This window comes from Salvelinus namaycush, chromosome 31 (assembly GCF_016432855.1).
Source record: "Salvelinus namaycush isolate Seneca chromosome 31, SaNama_1.0, whole genome shotgun sequence".
Classification (NCBI taxonomy): domain Eukaryota; kingdom Metazoa; phylum Chordata; class Actinopteri; order Salmoniformes; family Salmonidae; genus Salvelinus; species Salvelinus namaycush.
This window is the reverse complement of record NC_052337.1, coordinates 2,089,196-2,102,146: the sequence shown is the minus strand read 5'-3', so window position 1 is coordinate 2,102,146 and position 12,951 is coordinate 2,089,196. Positions and strand designations below refer to the sequence as shown.

The 12,951-nt window shown below is 45.0% G+C and overlaps 1 protein-coding gene across 1 annotated transcript in view; it reads right to left on the bottom strand.

Moving 5' to 3' along the window:
• The window catches only part of slc27a6 (solute carrier family 27 member 6), a 36,286-nt gene extending 27,252 nt beyond the window's left edge, over positions 1 to 9,034 (bottom strand). The window contains exons 1-3 of the mRNA XM_038971322.1: positions 8,338 to 9,034; positions 5,889 to 6,098; positions 1,130 to 1,288 (exon numbers count right to left, since the gene is read on the bottom strand). Coding sequence (XP_038827250.1) covers positions 1,130 to 1,288; positions 5,889 to 6,098; positions 8,338 to 8,824 — 856 coding nt within the window. The 5' untranslated portion in view covers positions 8,825 to 9,034. The remainder of the gene's footprint in view (positions 1 to 1,129; positions 1,289 to 5,888; positions 6,099 to 8,337) is intronic.
• Between the last annotated feature and the right edge of the window lie 3,917 nt (positions 9,035 to 12,951).

The following is a 12,951-nucleotide window of genomic DNA, read 5'->3' as shown; positions in this document are numbered from 1 at the left end:
GTAATATTGAGTTTCCCCCCTCTGCCCCCCTTTTGCCCTCAGAACAGCCTCAGTTTATCGGGGCATGGGACTCTACATGGTGTCAAATATTTCACAGGGATGCTGACCCATGTTGACTCCAATGCTTCCCACAGTTGTGTCAAGTTGGCTGGATGTCCTTTGGGTGGTGGACCATTCTTGATACACATGGGAAACTGTTGAGCATGAAAAACCCAGCAGCATTCCAGTTCTTGACACAACCCGGTGGCACCTACTACCATATCCCCGTTCAAAGGCACTTAAATATTTAGACTTGCCCATTCACTCTCTGAATGGCACACATACACAATCTATGTCTCAAGGCTTAAAAATCATTCTTTAACCTGTCTCCTCCCCTTCATCTACACTAATTCGATGGATTTAATAAGGGATCATAGCTTTCACCTGGATACACCTGGTCAGTCTGTCATGGAAAGAGCAGGTGTCCTTAATGTTTTGTACACTCAGTGTATATCTTTCATACAGACCTGCGTTCAAATAGTATGTGTTCTTTCAAATACTTAAGCTGAGTTTGATTGAGCTTGACTGGTGCAAAGGAAGCAATAGAATATCCCATCTGGCACTTTAGGGGAGGAATGAGTAGTTTTGGAAGCTGGGGATGATTAGGTGGCCATGATGGTATGAGGGTCAGATTAGACATTTATCCAGGACACCGGGGTTAACACCCCTACTCTTACGATAAGTGCCATGCCATCTTTAGTGACCACAGAGAGTCACAAAACCTGTTTGAACGTCCCATCCGAAAGATGCACGCTACGTACTGAAGGGCAATGTCCCCTTCACTGCCCTGGGACATTGGACTCTCCTTAGACCAGAGGAAAGAAGGCCCCCTACTGGCCCTCCAGCACCACTTCCAGCTACATCTGGTCCCCCATCCAGGGACCGACCAGGACCGACCGACCAGGACCGACCTTAATTTCAGAGTCAAGCCAGCAATGGAATACAAGGTGGTATGCTGCTGGCGGAAGGAAGGAAATATGAAAGGAAGGAAGGAAGGAAATATGAAAAGGAAGGAAGGAATGATGCATCTTTAAAGTATTTGAACAGAGCCAATAGAGAGTGTTCAAAAGCCATTACTGCTGCCCTTTACCCATCTCGATGGTTCCCCCGACGCCGATGAGAGAGGCTGCACTGTGGTAGAGAGGCAGGGGGATGTAGACCACGTCATCTTCAGACCCACCGTAGGCCCAGAACCCTGCTGCAGCCTTCAGGGACTGGAGGTGTGTGATGACCGCAGCCTTAGGCAGACCTGCAACAACACCGACACAACCATCAACCAACATTACGACAACCACGGGAGAATGCTATTCACACACGTTTTCACATAAGGCTCATCACTCTAAGCCCCTCTTTTTCTGTCTTATTTGTAGGTGTAGGGTGAAGTTGCTGCTAGACACTGATCTTGGGACAGTTTAGTATTTTCCCCTCTAATGGTTAAGGTTTGCATTGGGGGAGGGGAAGCTGATCCTACAGCTGTACCTAGGGGAAACTTTACCCCGGTGTGTGGTGGCTGTTCACGGACAAAATGACTCCTGTGTGCAACATATTTCAATATGAAAGCGGAGTCTGATCCTCCTCTTGGGAACATGCCATAACATAGACAGATCAAATAAAACGCCTACACGTCATATAAAAATACCTACCCTGACCTATTTGATTACTAAATGTCATGCAGACTGCTATATCACTATCCAACTTTGAAAATGTCTCTTATAATTGCAGAGAGACTGTATTAATAACCACATCCTATCTGAATTGACCTTGAAGAATGGCCACGATGAAAGGACATGGGAGTAAATCAATACAACACATATAAAAAGTGAACAGAGGTCAGATATCATTGTATCGTTCCACTGTGGTACAGGATGGTCAGATATCATTGTATCGTTCCACTGTGGTAAAGGATGGTCAGATATCGTTGTACTGTGGTACAGGATGGTCAGATATCATTGTATCGTTCCACTGTGGTACAGGATGGTCAGATATCGTTGTATCGTTCCACTGTGGTACAGGATGGTCAGATATCATTGTATCGTTCCACTGTGGTACAGGATGGTCAGATATCATTGTATCGTTCCACTGTGGTAAAGTATGGTCAGATATCGTTGTATCGTTCCACTGTGGTAAAGTATGGTCAGATATCATTGTATCGTTCCACTGTGGTACAGGATGGTCAGATATCATTGTATCGTTCCACTGTGGTACAGGATGGTCAGATATCATTGTATCGTTCCACTGTGGTAAAGTATGGTCAGATATCATTGTATCGTTCCACTGTGGTACAGGATGGTCAGATATCGTTGTATCGTTCCACTGTGGTAAAGTATGGTCAGATATCATTGTATCGTTCCACTGTGGTACAGGATGGTCAGATATCGTTGTATCGTTCCACTGTGGTAAAGTAAGGTCAGATATCATTGTATCGTTCCACTGTGGTACAGGATGGTCAGATATCGTTGTATCGTTCCACTGTGGTACAGGATGGTCAGATATCGTTGTACTGTGGTAAAGTATGGTCAGATATCATTGTATCGTTCCACTGTGGTAAAGTATGGTCAGATATCATTGTATCGTTCCACTGTGGTAAAGTATGGTCAGATATCGTTGTATCGTTCCACTGTGGTAAAGTATGGTCAGATATCGTTGTACTGTGGTAAAGTATGGTCAGATATCATTGTATCGTTCCACTGTGGTAAAGTATGGTCAGATATCATTGTATCGTTCCACTGTGGTAAAGTATGGTCAGATATCGTTGTACTGTGGTAAAGTATGGTCAGATATCATTGTATCGTTCCACTGTGGTACAGGATGGTCAGATATCATTGTATCATTCCACTGTGGTAAAGTATGGTCAGATATCATTGTATCGTTCCACTGTGGTACAGGATGGTCAGATATCATTGTATCGTTCCACTGTGGTAAAGTATGGTCAGATATCATTGTATCGTTCCACTGTGGTAAAGTATGGTCAGATATCATTGTATCGTTCCACTGTGGTAAAGTATGGTCAGATATCATTGTATCGTTCCACTGTGGTAAAGTATGGTCAGATATCATTGTATTGTTCCACTGTGGTAAAGTATGGTCAGATCTCATTGTATCGTTCCACTGTGGTAAAGGATGGTCAGATATCATTGTATCGTTCCACTGTGGTAAAGGATGGTCAGATCTCATTGTATCGTTCCACTGTGGTAAAGGATGGTCAGATATCATTGTATCGTTCCACTGTGGTAAAGGATGGTCAGATATCATTGTATCGTTCCACTGTGGTAAAGGATGGTCAGATATCATTGTATCGTTCCACTGTGGTACAGGATGGTCAGATATCATTGTATCGTTCCACTGTGGTAAAGGATGGTCAGATATCATTGTATCGTTCCACTGTGGTAAAGGATGGTCAGATATCATTGTATCGTTCCACTGTGGTAAAGGATGGTCAGATCTCATTGTATCGTTCCACTGTGGTAAAGGATGGTCAGATATCATTGTATCGTTCCACTGTGGTAAAGGATGGTCAGATATCATTGTATCGTTCCACTGTGGTAAAGGATGGTCAGATATCATTGTATCGTTCCACTGTGGTACAGGATGGTCAGATATCATTGTATCGTTCCACTGTGGTAAAGGATGGTCAGATATCGTTGTATCGTTCCACTGTGGTAAAGGATGGTCAGATATCATTGTATCGTTCCACTGTGGTACAGGATGGTCAGATATCATTGTATCGTTCCACTGTGGTACAGGATGGTCAGATATCATTGTATCGTTCCACTGTGGTAAAGGATGGTCAGATATCATTGTATCGTTCCACTGTGGTACAGGATGGTCAGATATCATTGTATCGTTCCACTGTGGTAAAGGATGGTCAGATATCATTGTATCGTTCCCCTGTGGTACAGGATGGTCAGATATCATTGTATCGTTCCACTGTGGTAAAGGATGGTCAGATATCATTGTATCGTTCCACTGTGGTACAGGATGGTCAGATATCATTGTATCGTTCCACTGTGGTAAAGGATGGTCAGATATCATTGTATCGTTCCACTGTGGTAAAGGATGGTGGTATGTTGATCTTCAACGTCTACATTCAGACATATGAACCAAAAGAGGTTCAACCCATTCAAAGTTAAGAGTGGTGTTGTCTCCAGTCAAGAACGAACGGCTCCACTAAAACACAACTTTAGCAACATGATGTTCTATCAGGGATTCTTATATTCTTATTTCTGTCAGGGGAGGTTTTATGAACAACAGGAAATATATCATTATTTTATTCAAACATGAAAAGGACCTGGCTTTAGCCCTGAATCTCACTTCTATTCCCATCTTGTATAATGATAATAATCTCTTCGCCCCAAAGACACCCTATTCCCTATATAGTGCACTACTTTTGACTTTAACCCTATGGGCCCAGGTCAAAAGTAGTGCACTATAAAGGGAATAGGATACCATTTGAGACACATTCCATGTCATTATTGACCTAGCCAACCTAATTCAATTGTATTATTTACAGGGACCCCCCCCCCCCCCCCCCCAATCTAAACAACATGTTAGTTGAGTCTTACTAACCAGGTTATCATCCAACCTTTTTATGCCAGTAAAGTACATGTTGGATTAAAAAAACAAATGTCACGACAGGCCTGATGGAAACAGAAAATTTGTCAGCCAAATGTCAACATAACAAAATACGCTAGACAAGGTGGGATCTTTTGTGTCTATAAAATGTATTATGCGAGAAAAGGGGGTAGAAGCGCTTTTATGCGCAAGTATTGATATAATAACCATAATATCGAAGCAAACTTGGGAGTCATGCAATGATATGTTGTGTGGTCCTCTCACTACGACTCTGGAAAGCATGCAGTTTATTAGGCTTCAGATCAGTTATGATGAACTTCACAGGGTGGTGAAAGTGCACCGTGATGAGCTTGATGCTCCTTTCCAATAAATATCGATGGTCTAATTCTGGTGACATGATCATCGATGCTTGACTGCCGTTTAATAAATACAAATAATCTCATCATAAAGGCTATAGCCACCCTGTATCTGTGAGCTGTTGGCTAGAGAGCATGTGTCAAGACCATAGTGGGCACATTCGCTATATAAAAGCAACATTTTTAGTGACAAAACAATCAGTAGAATTAAAAATGTTGTTATCGAAACCCAGCTAATCTGTATTTTTATTCGGGACATTGGAATTTAACCACAAGTCATTTTTATGTCCAATACGGCATCAAGCCCAGTCCGCAACAAGTCCATTTGATGGAAACACATATCCAACGGTAAAACACGCATATTATTTTTACGTCGATTTTTGAATATTCGCATTGAAAATCTGTCGCCAATTGGATGGAAACCTGACTGAGAAATGAATTCAGTCACGAGAATTTAGTCTGACCTCCCTCAAGGACAATCAGCTGTTTAGCAGGGGTGAGAGAGGTGGTTTCCCAGCAAAAAACTAAAACAACATAGTGATGATTTAGGGTGATGTTATACTAACAATCACGTACTTACTAATGGGCCTCCTCAAATGAAAACACTCATATTAAGTGCTAACTAATGAGTCATTAATTTAATTAACATGCAACTAATAAGTGATTAACATGCAACTAAATAGTAATTAAAGGGGAAGTTCAGAATTGAACTTGAAAGTGATTTTGCCTCCATCACTTTCATTGACTATTTGCTAGTGGTGGCTAAAGATAGCTGAAGTTTGTAGTGGCTGTTTTGAAAACCAAACCATGATTTACAGTTGCTCCTGGCCCATAGATCTAACCATCTAACATCAAGTTGTAAAATCCTGAACTTCCCCTTTAACGTATAACTAATGACAAATAAACATGTAATAGACGCACCAGTGGTTCCTGAGGTGAAGATGTAGAGGGTGGGGGCCTTGAGGGAGGTGGCAGCCCTCAGGGCAGGCGGGGTGGGCTTGTCCGACGCCTGGTCCATCTTATCTAGCAGTGTCTGGACCTCCGGGTGGCTGCTCTTGTTCTTCATGGCCCACACCGAGATGCTATCCTCCAGGAAGCTGGGCAAGATGTCCTCCAAGGAGTCCAACAGGTCTGAGAGGAATAATAGTAAGTGAATGAGTTATTCAGTAGGGTGAATCACTCAATAATTGCCTTGTCCAGGCAACACAGCCCAAATGGATCTGGGACTAGATTAAATAAATGTAAGTGGTTGCTTCTGGACACTAATGCTGTACCAGTATGTTCAACGCATATTGTCAAGTTTTTGCATGTTCCCTCCATTGACATCAATCCATTATCCTGTGTGTGAAATGCATGACAATCTGAAATGAGGATTGTAATACTGTCAAAGTATGTTAAATGACATATTGTCACTGATGATGAAGGACAACTGTGCCAGCAAGCAGGTGTATCAGATTAGGCCTCTGAGTAAGCACAGAAGCATTGAAGAAAGTAGTAAAGTAGGAGTAGGTACAGGGAGAAGAGATATTCCCAGCAGGTGTAGGATGTTGTCATCCTAAATTTGGTCTTTAGCCAAGGGGACTTACAGTTAACACGTTTCTAATGAGTGGCCCATGGGAGGTGGTCAGAGAACTGTCAGTGTGGTGCCAGGACAACAACCTCTCCCTCAATGTGAGCAAGACAAAGGAGCTGATCGTGGACTACAGAAAAAGGCAGGCCTAAGGCAGGCCCGCTCCACTACGGGGCTGTAGTGGAGCGGGGTCGAGAGTTTCAAGTTCCCTGGTGTCCACATCACCAACGAACTATCATGGTCCAAACATACCACGACAAAACCTTTTCCCCCCTCAGGAGACTGAAAAGATTTGGCATGGGCCCCCAGATCCTCAAAAGGTTCTACAGCTGCACCATCGAGAGCATCCTGACCGGTTGCATCACCGCCTGGTATGGCAACTGCTCGGCCTACGACCGTAAGGCGCTACAGAGGGTAGCGCGAACGGCCCAGTACATCACTGGGGCCAAGCTTCCTGCCATCCAGGACCTATATAATAGGCGGTGTCAGAGGGAATTGAACTAACAACCCTGGAGTTGCAAGTTATAGACTGTTTTCTTTGCTACCGCATGGCAAGCGGTACCGGAGCACCAAGTCTAGGACCAAAAGGCTCCTCAACAGTTACTACCTCCAAGCCATTAGAGTGCTGAACAATTCATAAAGATTCATAAATTGTCCGGTGGCGATTTGTATGAATTGTTCAGCACTCTAATGGCTTGGAGGTAGTAACTGTTGAGGAGACTTTTGGTCCTAGACTTGGTGCTCCGGTACCACTTGCCATGCGGTAGCAGAGAAAACAGTCTATAACTTGCAACTCCAGGGTTGTTAGTTCAATTCCCACAGGGGGACCAGGACAAAAGAAATGTATGTACTCACTACTGTAAGTTGTCCTGGATAAGAGCTTCTACTAAAAAAATGTTAGGTGTCTATGATGAAGACATTAATTGCTGATCATACAAAGTGTATGGGCCATTTTGAATTATAGCATAAATAATAATAGCGTTATGTGTGGTCCCGTGTGGCTCAGTTGGTAGAGCATGGCGCTTGCAATGCCAGGGTTGTGGGTTCAATTCCCACGGGGGGACCATGGTTCAATTCCCACGGGGGGACCAGGATGAATATGTATGAACTTTCCAATTTGTAAGTCGCTCTGGATAAGAGCGTCTGCTAAATGACTTAAATGTAAATGAACCAGAATGCTTTACACATGGTTCAATGAGACCATATAGTCCTGGACTCAAATTATTGCTCAATGGAGAATCTCCAAGTGCTTTTTGGCCCATTACTTTTTTGTGTGTCTGGGAAAACCGGCCCATAATGTATAGGAATACATTTACATTGACTGTGCATTTGACCCAGTCACCTTAATAAGCTTCATCCTTGGTAACATGGCCATATGGACTTAACAAGCTTAGTCATGTTGATATGTCTCGTTGTCAACCACTGTGTGTAGGCAAAATTCGTAACACCAATAGGACTTCGTAGAATTCAGTGGGGGTATACACAAGCACATTTGTTAGAGCATCCCCGTTTCACAACACTGTTTTAGCTCGTAAGGCTACTGGATGGAATGACAGATAGCTAGAGCATTCCAGGCGCTCCAAACATATCCGGTGTGGGCTACAACTATGGGAACAATGTTTTTCCATTACATTTCTTTGGACACATTTATTTTAAAAACATTTTTTTTTTTAACAATACGGCGTTCGTGTGGTAGGCTAATAACGTTCATTATCTAATTATTATGTCACACTACCGATTGGCCGCCAACAGCCTACGCGACAGTCATCAACTGTTAAGTAGACTATATTAAATGTTTACCTGCACCAACAACAAGAGTCTTGGCCCCACAGCAGTTGAAACAATGTAGCAACGATCTGGACTTAATGTTTGTGTTTAGAAAAGCCACTGAACATCCGAGTTTGATCAATCCGAACCAAACACAGATGAAGTCGGGCTCATTGTTCATCAGAAGCGCAACGGAGTCGCCTTTCTTCAACGTGCCCTGCTCGAGGAAGACATTCGCCAATTTGTTGCTCCGCTCGTTAATGTCTTGATAGGTGTACGTTATTCCCTCATATATAAGGAAAGGTTTTGTGGGAATTCGCTCTGCCTGTTGGACGAATCTGTCAATGATAGTGACAACTTTTGAAGTCATTTTGAATATCTCCAGACGTGCGCCGTATCGGATGACTTTCACTAAATAAAAAACATCTTTCCAAAAGTAAGGGAAACACAGTTGCTGTACAACGTGTAGTGCGAAAATGCCAGCCACTAGAGCTGTCACCCATCCCAACGAGAAAAACATCGCGCCAGTTCCAAACCAATTCCTTTGAAAATTCTAGAACAAGACAATGTTGGAGACGCCGTGGATGTCACTGTCCCGAGCAATGCATTGTTACAAAACGATGTAAAGGAGAGCAGCGAATTCAGTTCAAGCCTTAGCTGGCTCTCTTGCCTTATGAAACGCACATGGAATCATGTGACTCTTGTTGTACAACTCACCGCTAAAGGGGGAGTGTCCTTACAAGAGCACGTTTTGTTCCAGTCTGACAGTTTGTAGCAAAATGTGTAGAGACCTATAAATCAACATTCTTGCCGTTGTCAATAATATCAACCACGCCCAGGATATATATTTGTAAAACCGAGATAGGTCCATAGAGATAGATAGAGGACTCATCTTTTGTATCTGTGCCATTATAGCGTCTGTACCAGCATTGGCAGCGCCATTGAGGCTATCTCAATTTTAAAGTAGTCACTTTTGTTCTTCACAATTGGCTGATCCCTCCGATGACCCGATTGGACATGACTCCAAGTGGGTCAGCAGGAAGGATAAGGCCAATAAAGTTAGAAGTCCCACCAAGTTGACTACATTAAAATGGTGGAAACCCTCAATGGCGCTGTCCATGCTAATACAGACCTTTTGGCCCCAATGTGGACAGGTTAAGCTGTTCTTTTGACACCTATTGCTATCCTACCTGTCCTAAAGTGCAGTCAGGAGGACATTGTTGCAGGCCAGGGACAGTAGGCTATACCTCACTCAGAATTAATATTGTGAAATCTTTTATTCACAATTTAATTTGCAAAAACTGTCAGTTTAATTTTAAAAGTACAATGCAGCTGTTTTTTTTTTTTTTTTTCAATTTCAAATCATTTCTGGGTAACAATTAAGTACTTTACAGTGATTATTTTTGACCATTTTAATTGAAAACAAACACAAATAGGTTTTTTTAAGCAAAGAGGAATTTCTCAAGGAAAAATTTAGCTAGGACTATCTGGGAGTGGTCTGAGTGGAGACCACTCTTTTCAAACAGCTCTTACACTAAAAGGGCATTATCATAATTTTCACAATTTCACAGTATTATTCCAACCTCATAGCATGGAAATATATATAAAACACAGAGAAAATCTAGATTTTAACTGCACTAGGCCTTTAACAATATAATCTTTCTGAATGTGACAGCATTCTTAATGTAACATCATCAATGTTATCATCATCATTTTTTGCCACAGATAACACTGCCAGAGCTACCTTTCAACCTTCTTCTGCGTGGTTTACAGGGATTGATTTAAAACGAGGCCTGTTGTTTCAGAAACCAACACATGTGCTCGTGACATTGCATCAATTGCAAATGAAGTATCAATTCCAACTATTTGTGCTACTCTTCCCAGTCGGCAGTCTGAAATTGAATTTACCGGCTTACATAATTAAAAACACAGACACTGACTGTTTGAAAACCTTTTAGTTCACTGACTGACTGACCCTGATATGCCCTAGACGGTCAGTCAGTGCCCTGAACCTTTGGACCTTTTATGGATGTAAGCCTACGTATGTCTTTGACAATGCTCTACCACAAACCAACGTTTACTTGAATTATTACGTAGACACCAGTGTTTATTTATTGTAATAAGGGTACAAGGAACATTCATATAAAGGCATCAATGGACTATCGATGGGTTCAGAATTATTCTCAGTTCATATGACCCTTTTGGTCCTTTCAAAACAGTCATTAGGATTCTGCTAAAGAGACGGTACCCCTCCCTAGAGGAAGGTCTCTGGGTCTATATCTATCCAGGAAGTCCTATAGAGGGTCAGGAAGTCATATAGAGAGCCAGGAAGTCATATAGAGAGCCAGGAAGTCATATAGAGGGCCGGGAAGTCCTATAGAGGGTCAGGACACCTCTTTTACAAGGAAGACCTGTCTCGTGTCCTGAGAAAATTCCCTTCTCATTATTCCAACACAAGGGCTTTGTCAAGAACCACAGAGATAAGCAGTTTTGGGTTACCTCACTTCTATTTAGGCAAAACCCCATTGGGCCCTGTCACGCCCTGACCATAGATTGCTTTGTATGTTTTTATGTTTTGTTTGGTCAGGGTGTGATGTGGGTGGGCATTCTATGTTGTATGTCTAGGTTGTCTATTTCTGTGTTTGGCCTGGTGTGGTTCCCAATCAGAGGCAGCTGTCTATCGTTGTCTCTGATTGGGAGCTATACTTAGGTAGCCTGTTTTCCATTGTGTGTTGTGGGTGATTATTTTCTGTGTAGTGTCTGTTCACCTCGTAGATCTGTTTCGTTTTCTCATCGTTTGTTATTTTGTGTAGTGTTCAGTTTTTCTATTAAAATTATGACGAACACTTACCACGCTGCATATTGGTCCGATCCTTCATACTCCTCAGACGAAGAGGACGAGAATCGTTACAGAATCACCCACCAAAAAAGGACCAAGCAGCATGGTAACCAGGAGCAGAGGGTTCTGGACTCCTGGACTTGGGAGGAAATTTTGGACGGCAAAGGACCCTGGGCACAGCCGGGGGAGTATCGACGTCCGAAAGAGGAGCTGGAGGAAGCTAGAGCGGAGCGGCGCCACTACGAGGAATTGGCGCGAGGTAATGGGCACGAGAGGCAGCCCCAGATTTTTTTGGGGGGGGCACACGGATTGATTGGCGGACTCAGGTAGGAGACCTGAGCCAACTCCCCGTGCTTACCGTGGCGAGAGAGAGTGACTGGGCAGGCACCGTGTTATGCGGAGAAGCGCAAGGTGTCCCCAGTGCGCACGCATAGCCCGGTGCGCTACATCACAGCTCCTCGAATCGGCCGGGCTAGAGTGGGCATTGAGCCAGGAGGGATGATGCCGGCTCAGCGCATCTGGTCTCCAGTGCGTCTCCTCGGCCCGAGGTATACTGCACCAGCCCTACGCACGGTGTCTCCAGTTCGCCAGCACAGCCCAGTGCGGCCTGTTCCAACTCCCCGCACTTGCCGGGCTACAGGGGGGATCCAGCCAGGACGAGTGGTGCTAGCTCTGCGCTCGAGACCGCCAGTGCGCCTCCACGGTCCAGTGCATCCGGTGCCTCGGCCAAGGACAAGGCCTCCTGCATGTCTCCCCAGCCTGGTGAGTTCTGTGTCTGTGCTAAGCACTAACCCTCCTGCATGTCTCCCCAGCCTGGTGAGTCCTGTGCCTTCTCCCAGAGCCAGGCCTTCTGTGTGTCTCTCCAATCCGGTGATAATCCATGGCAAGAAGCCTCCAGTGATAATCCATGGCACGAAGCCTCCAGTGATGATCCATGGCACGAAGCCTCCAGTGATGATCCATGGCACGAAGCCTCCAGTGATGATCCATGGCACGAAGCCTCCAGTGATGATCCATGGCACGAAGCCTCCAGTGATAATCCATGGCACGAAGCCTCCAGTGATGATCCATGGCAAGAAGCCTCCAGTGATAATCCATGGCACGAAGCCTCCAGTGATGGTCCATGGCACGAATCCTCCAGTGATGGTCCATGGCACGAAGCCTCCAGTGATGATCCATGGCACGAAGCCTCCAGTGATGATCCATGGCACGAAGCCTCCAGTGATGATCCATGGCACGAAGCCTCCAGTGATGATCCATGGCACGAAGCCTCCAGTGATGATCCATGGCACGAAGCCTCCAGTGATGATCCATGGCACGAAGCCTCCAGTGATGATCCATGGCACGAAGCCTCCAGTGAGGGTCCATGGCACGAAGCCTCCAGTGAGGATCCATGGCACGAAGCCTCTAGTGAGGATCCATGGCACGCAGCCTCTAGTGAGGATCCATGGCACGCAGCCTCTAGTGATGATCCATGGCACGAAGCCTCCGGTGAGGATCCATGGCATGAGGCCTCCAACGAAGGACGTCAGTCTGGAGCCTCCAGCGACGCCCTCTAGTCCGGAGCCTCCAGCGTCGCCCTCTAGTCCGGAGCCTCCAGCGTCGCCCTCTAGTCCGGAGCCTCCAGCGTCGCCCGCTAGTCCGGAGCCTCCAGCGTCGCCCTCTAGTCCGGAGCCTCCAGCGTCGCCCTCTAGTCCGGAGCCTCCAGCGTCGCCCTCTAGTCCGGAGCCTCCAGCGTCGCCCTCTAGTCCGGAGCCTCCAGCGTCGCCCTCTAGTCCGGAGCCTCCAGCGACGCCCTCTAGTCCGGA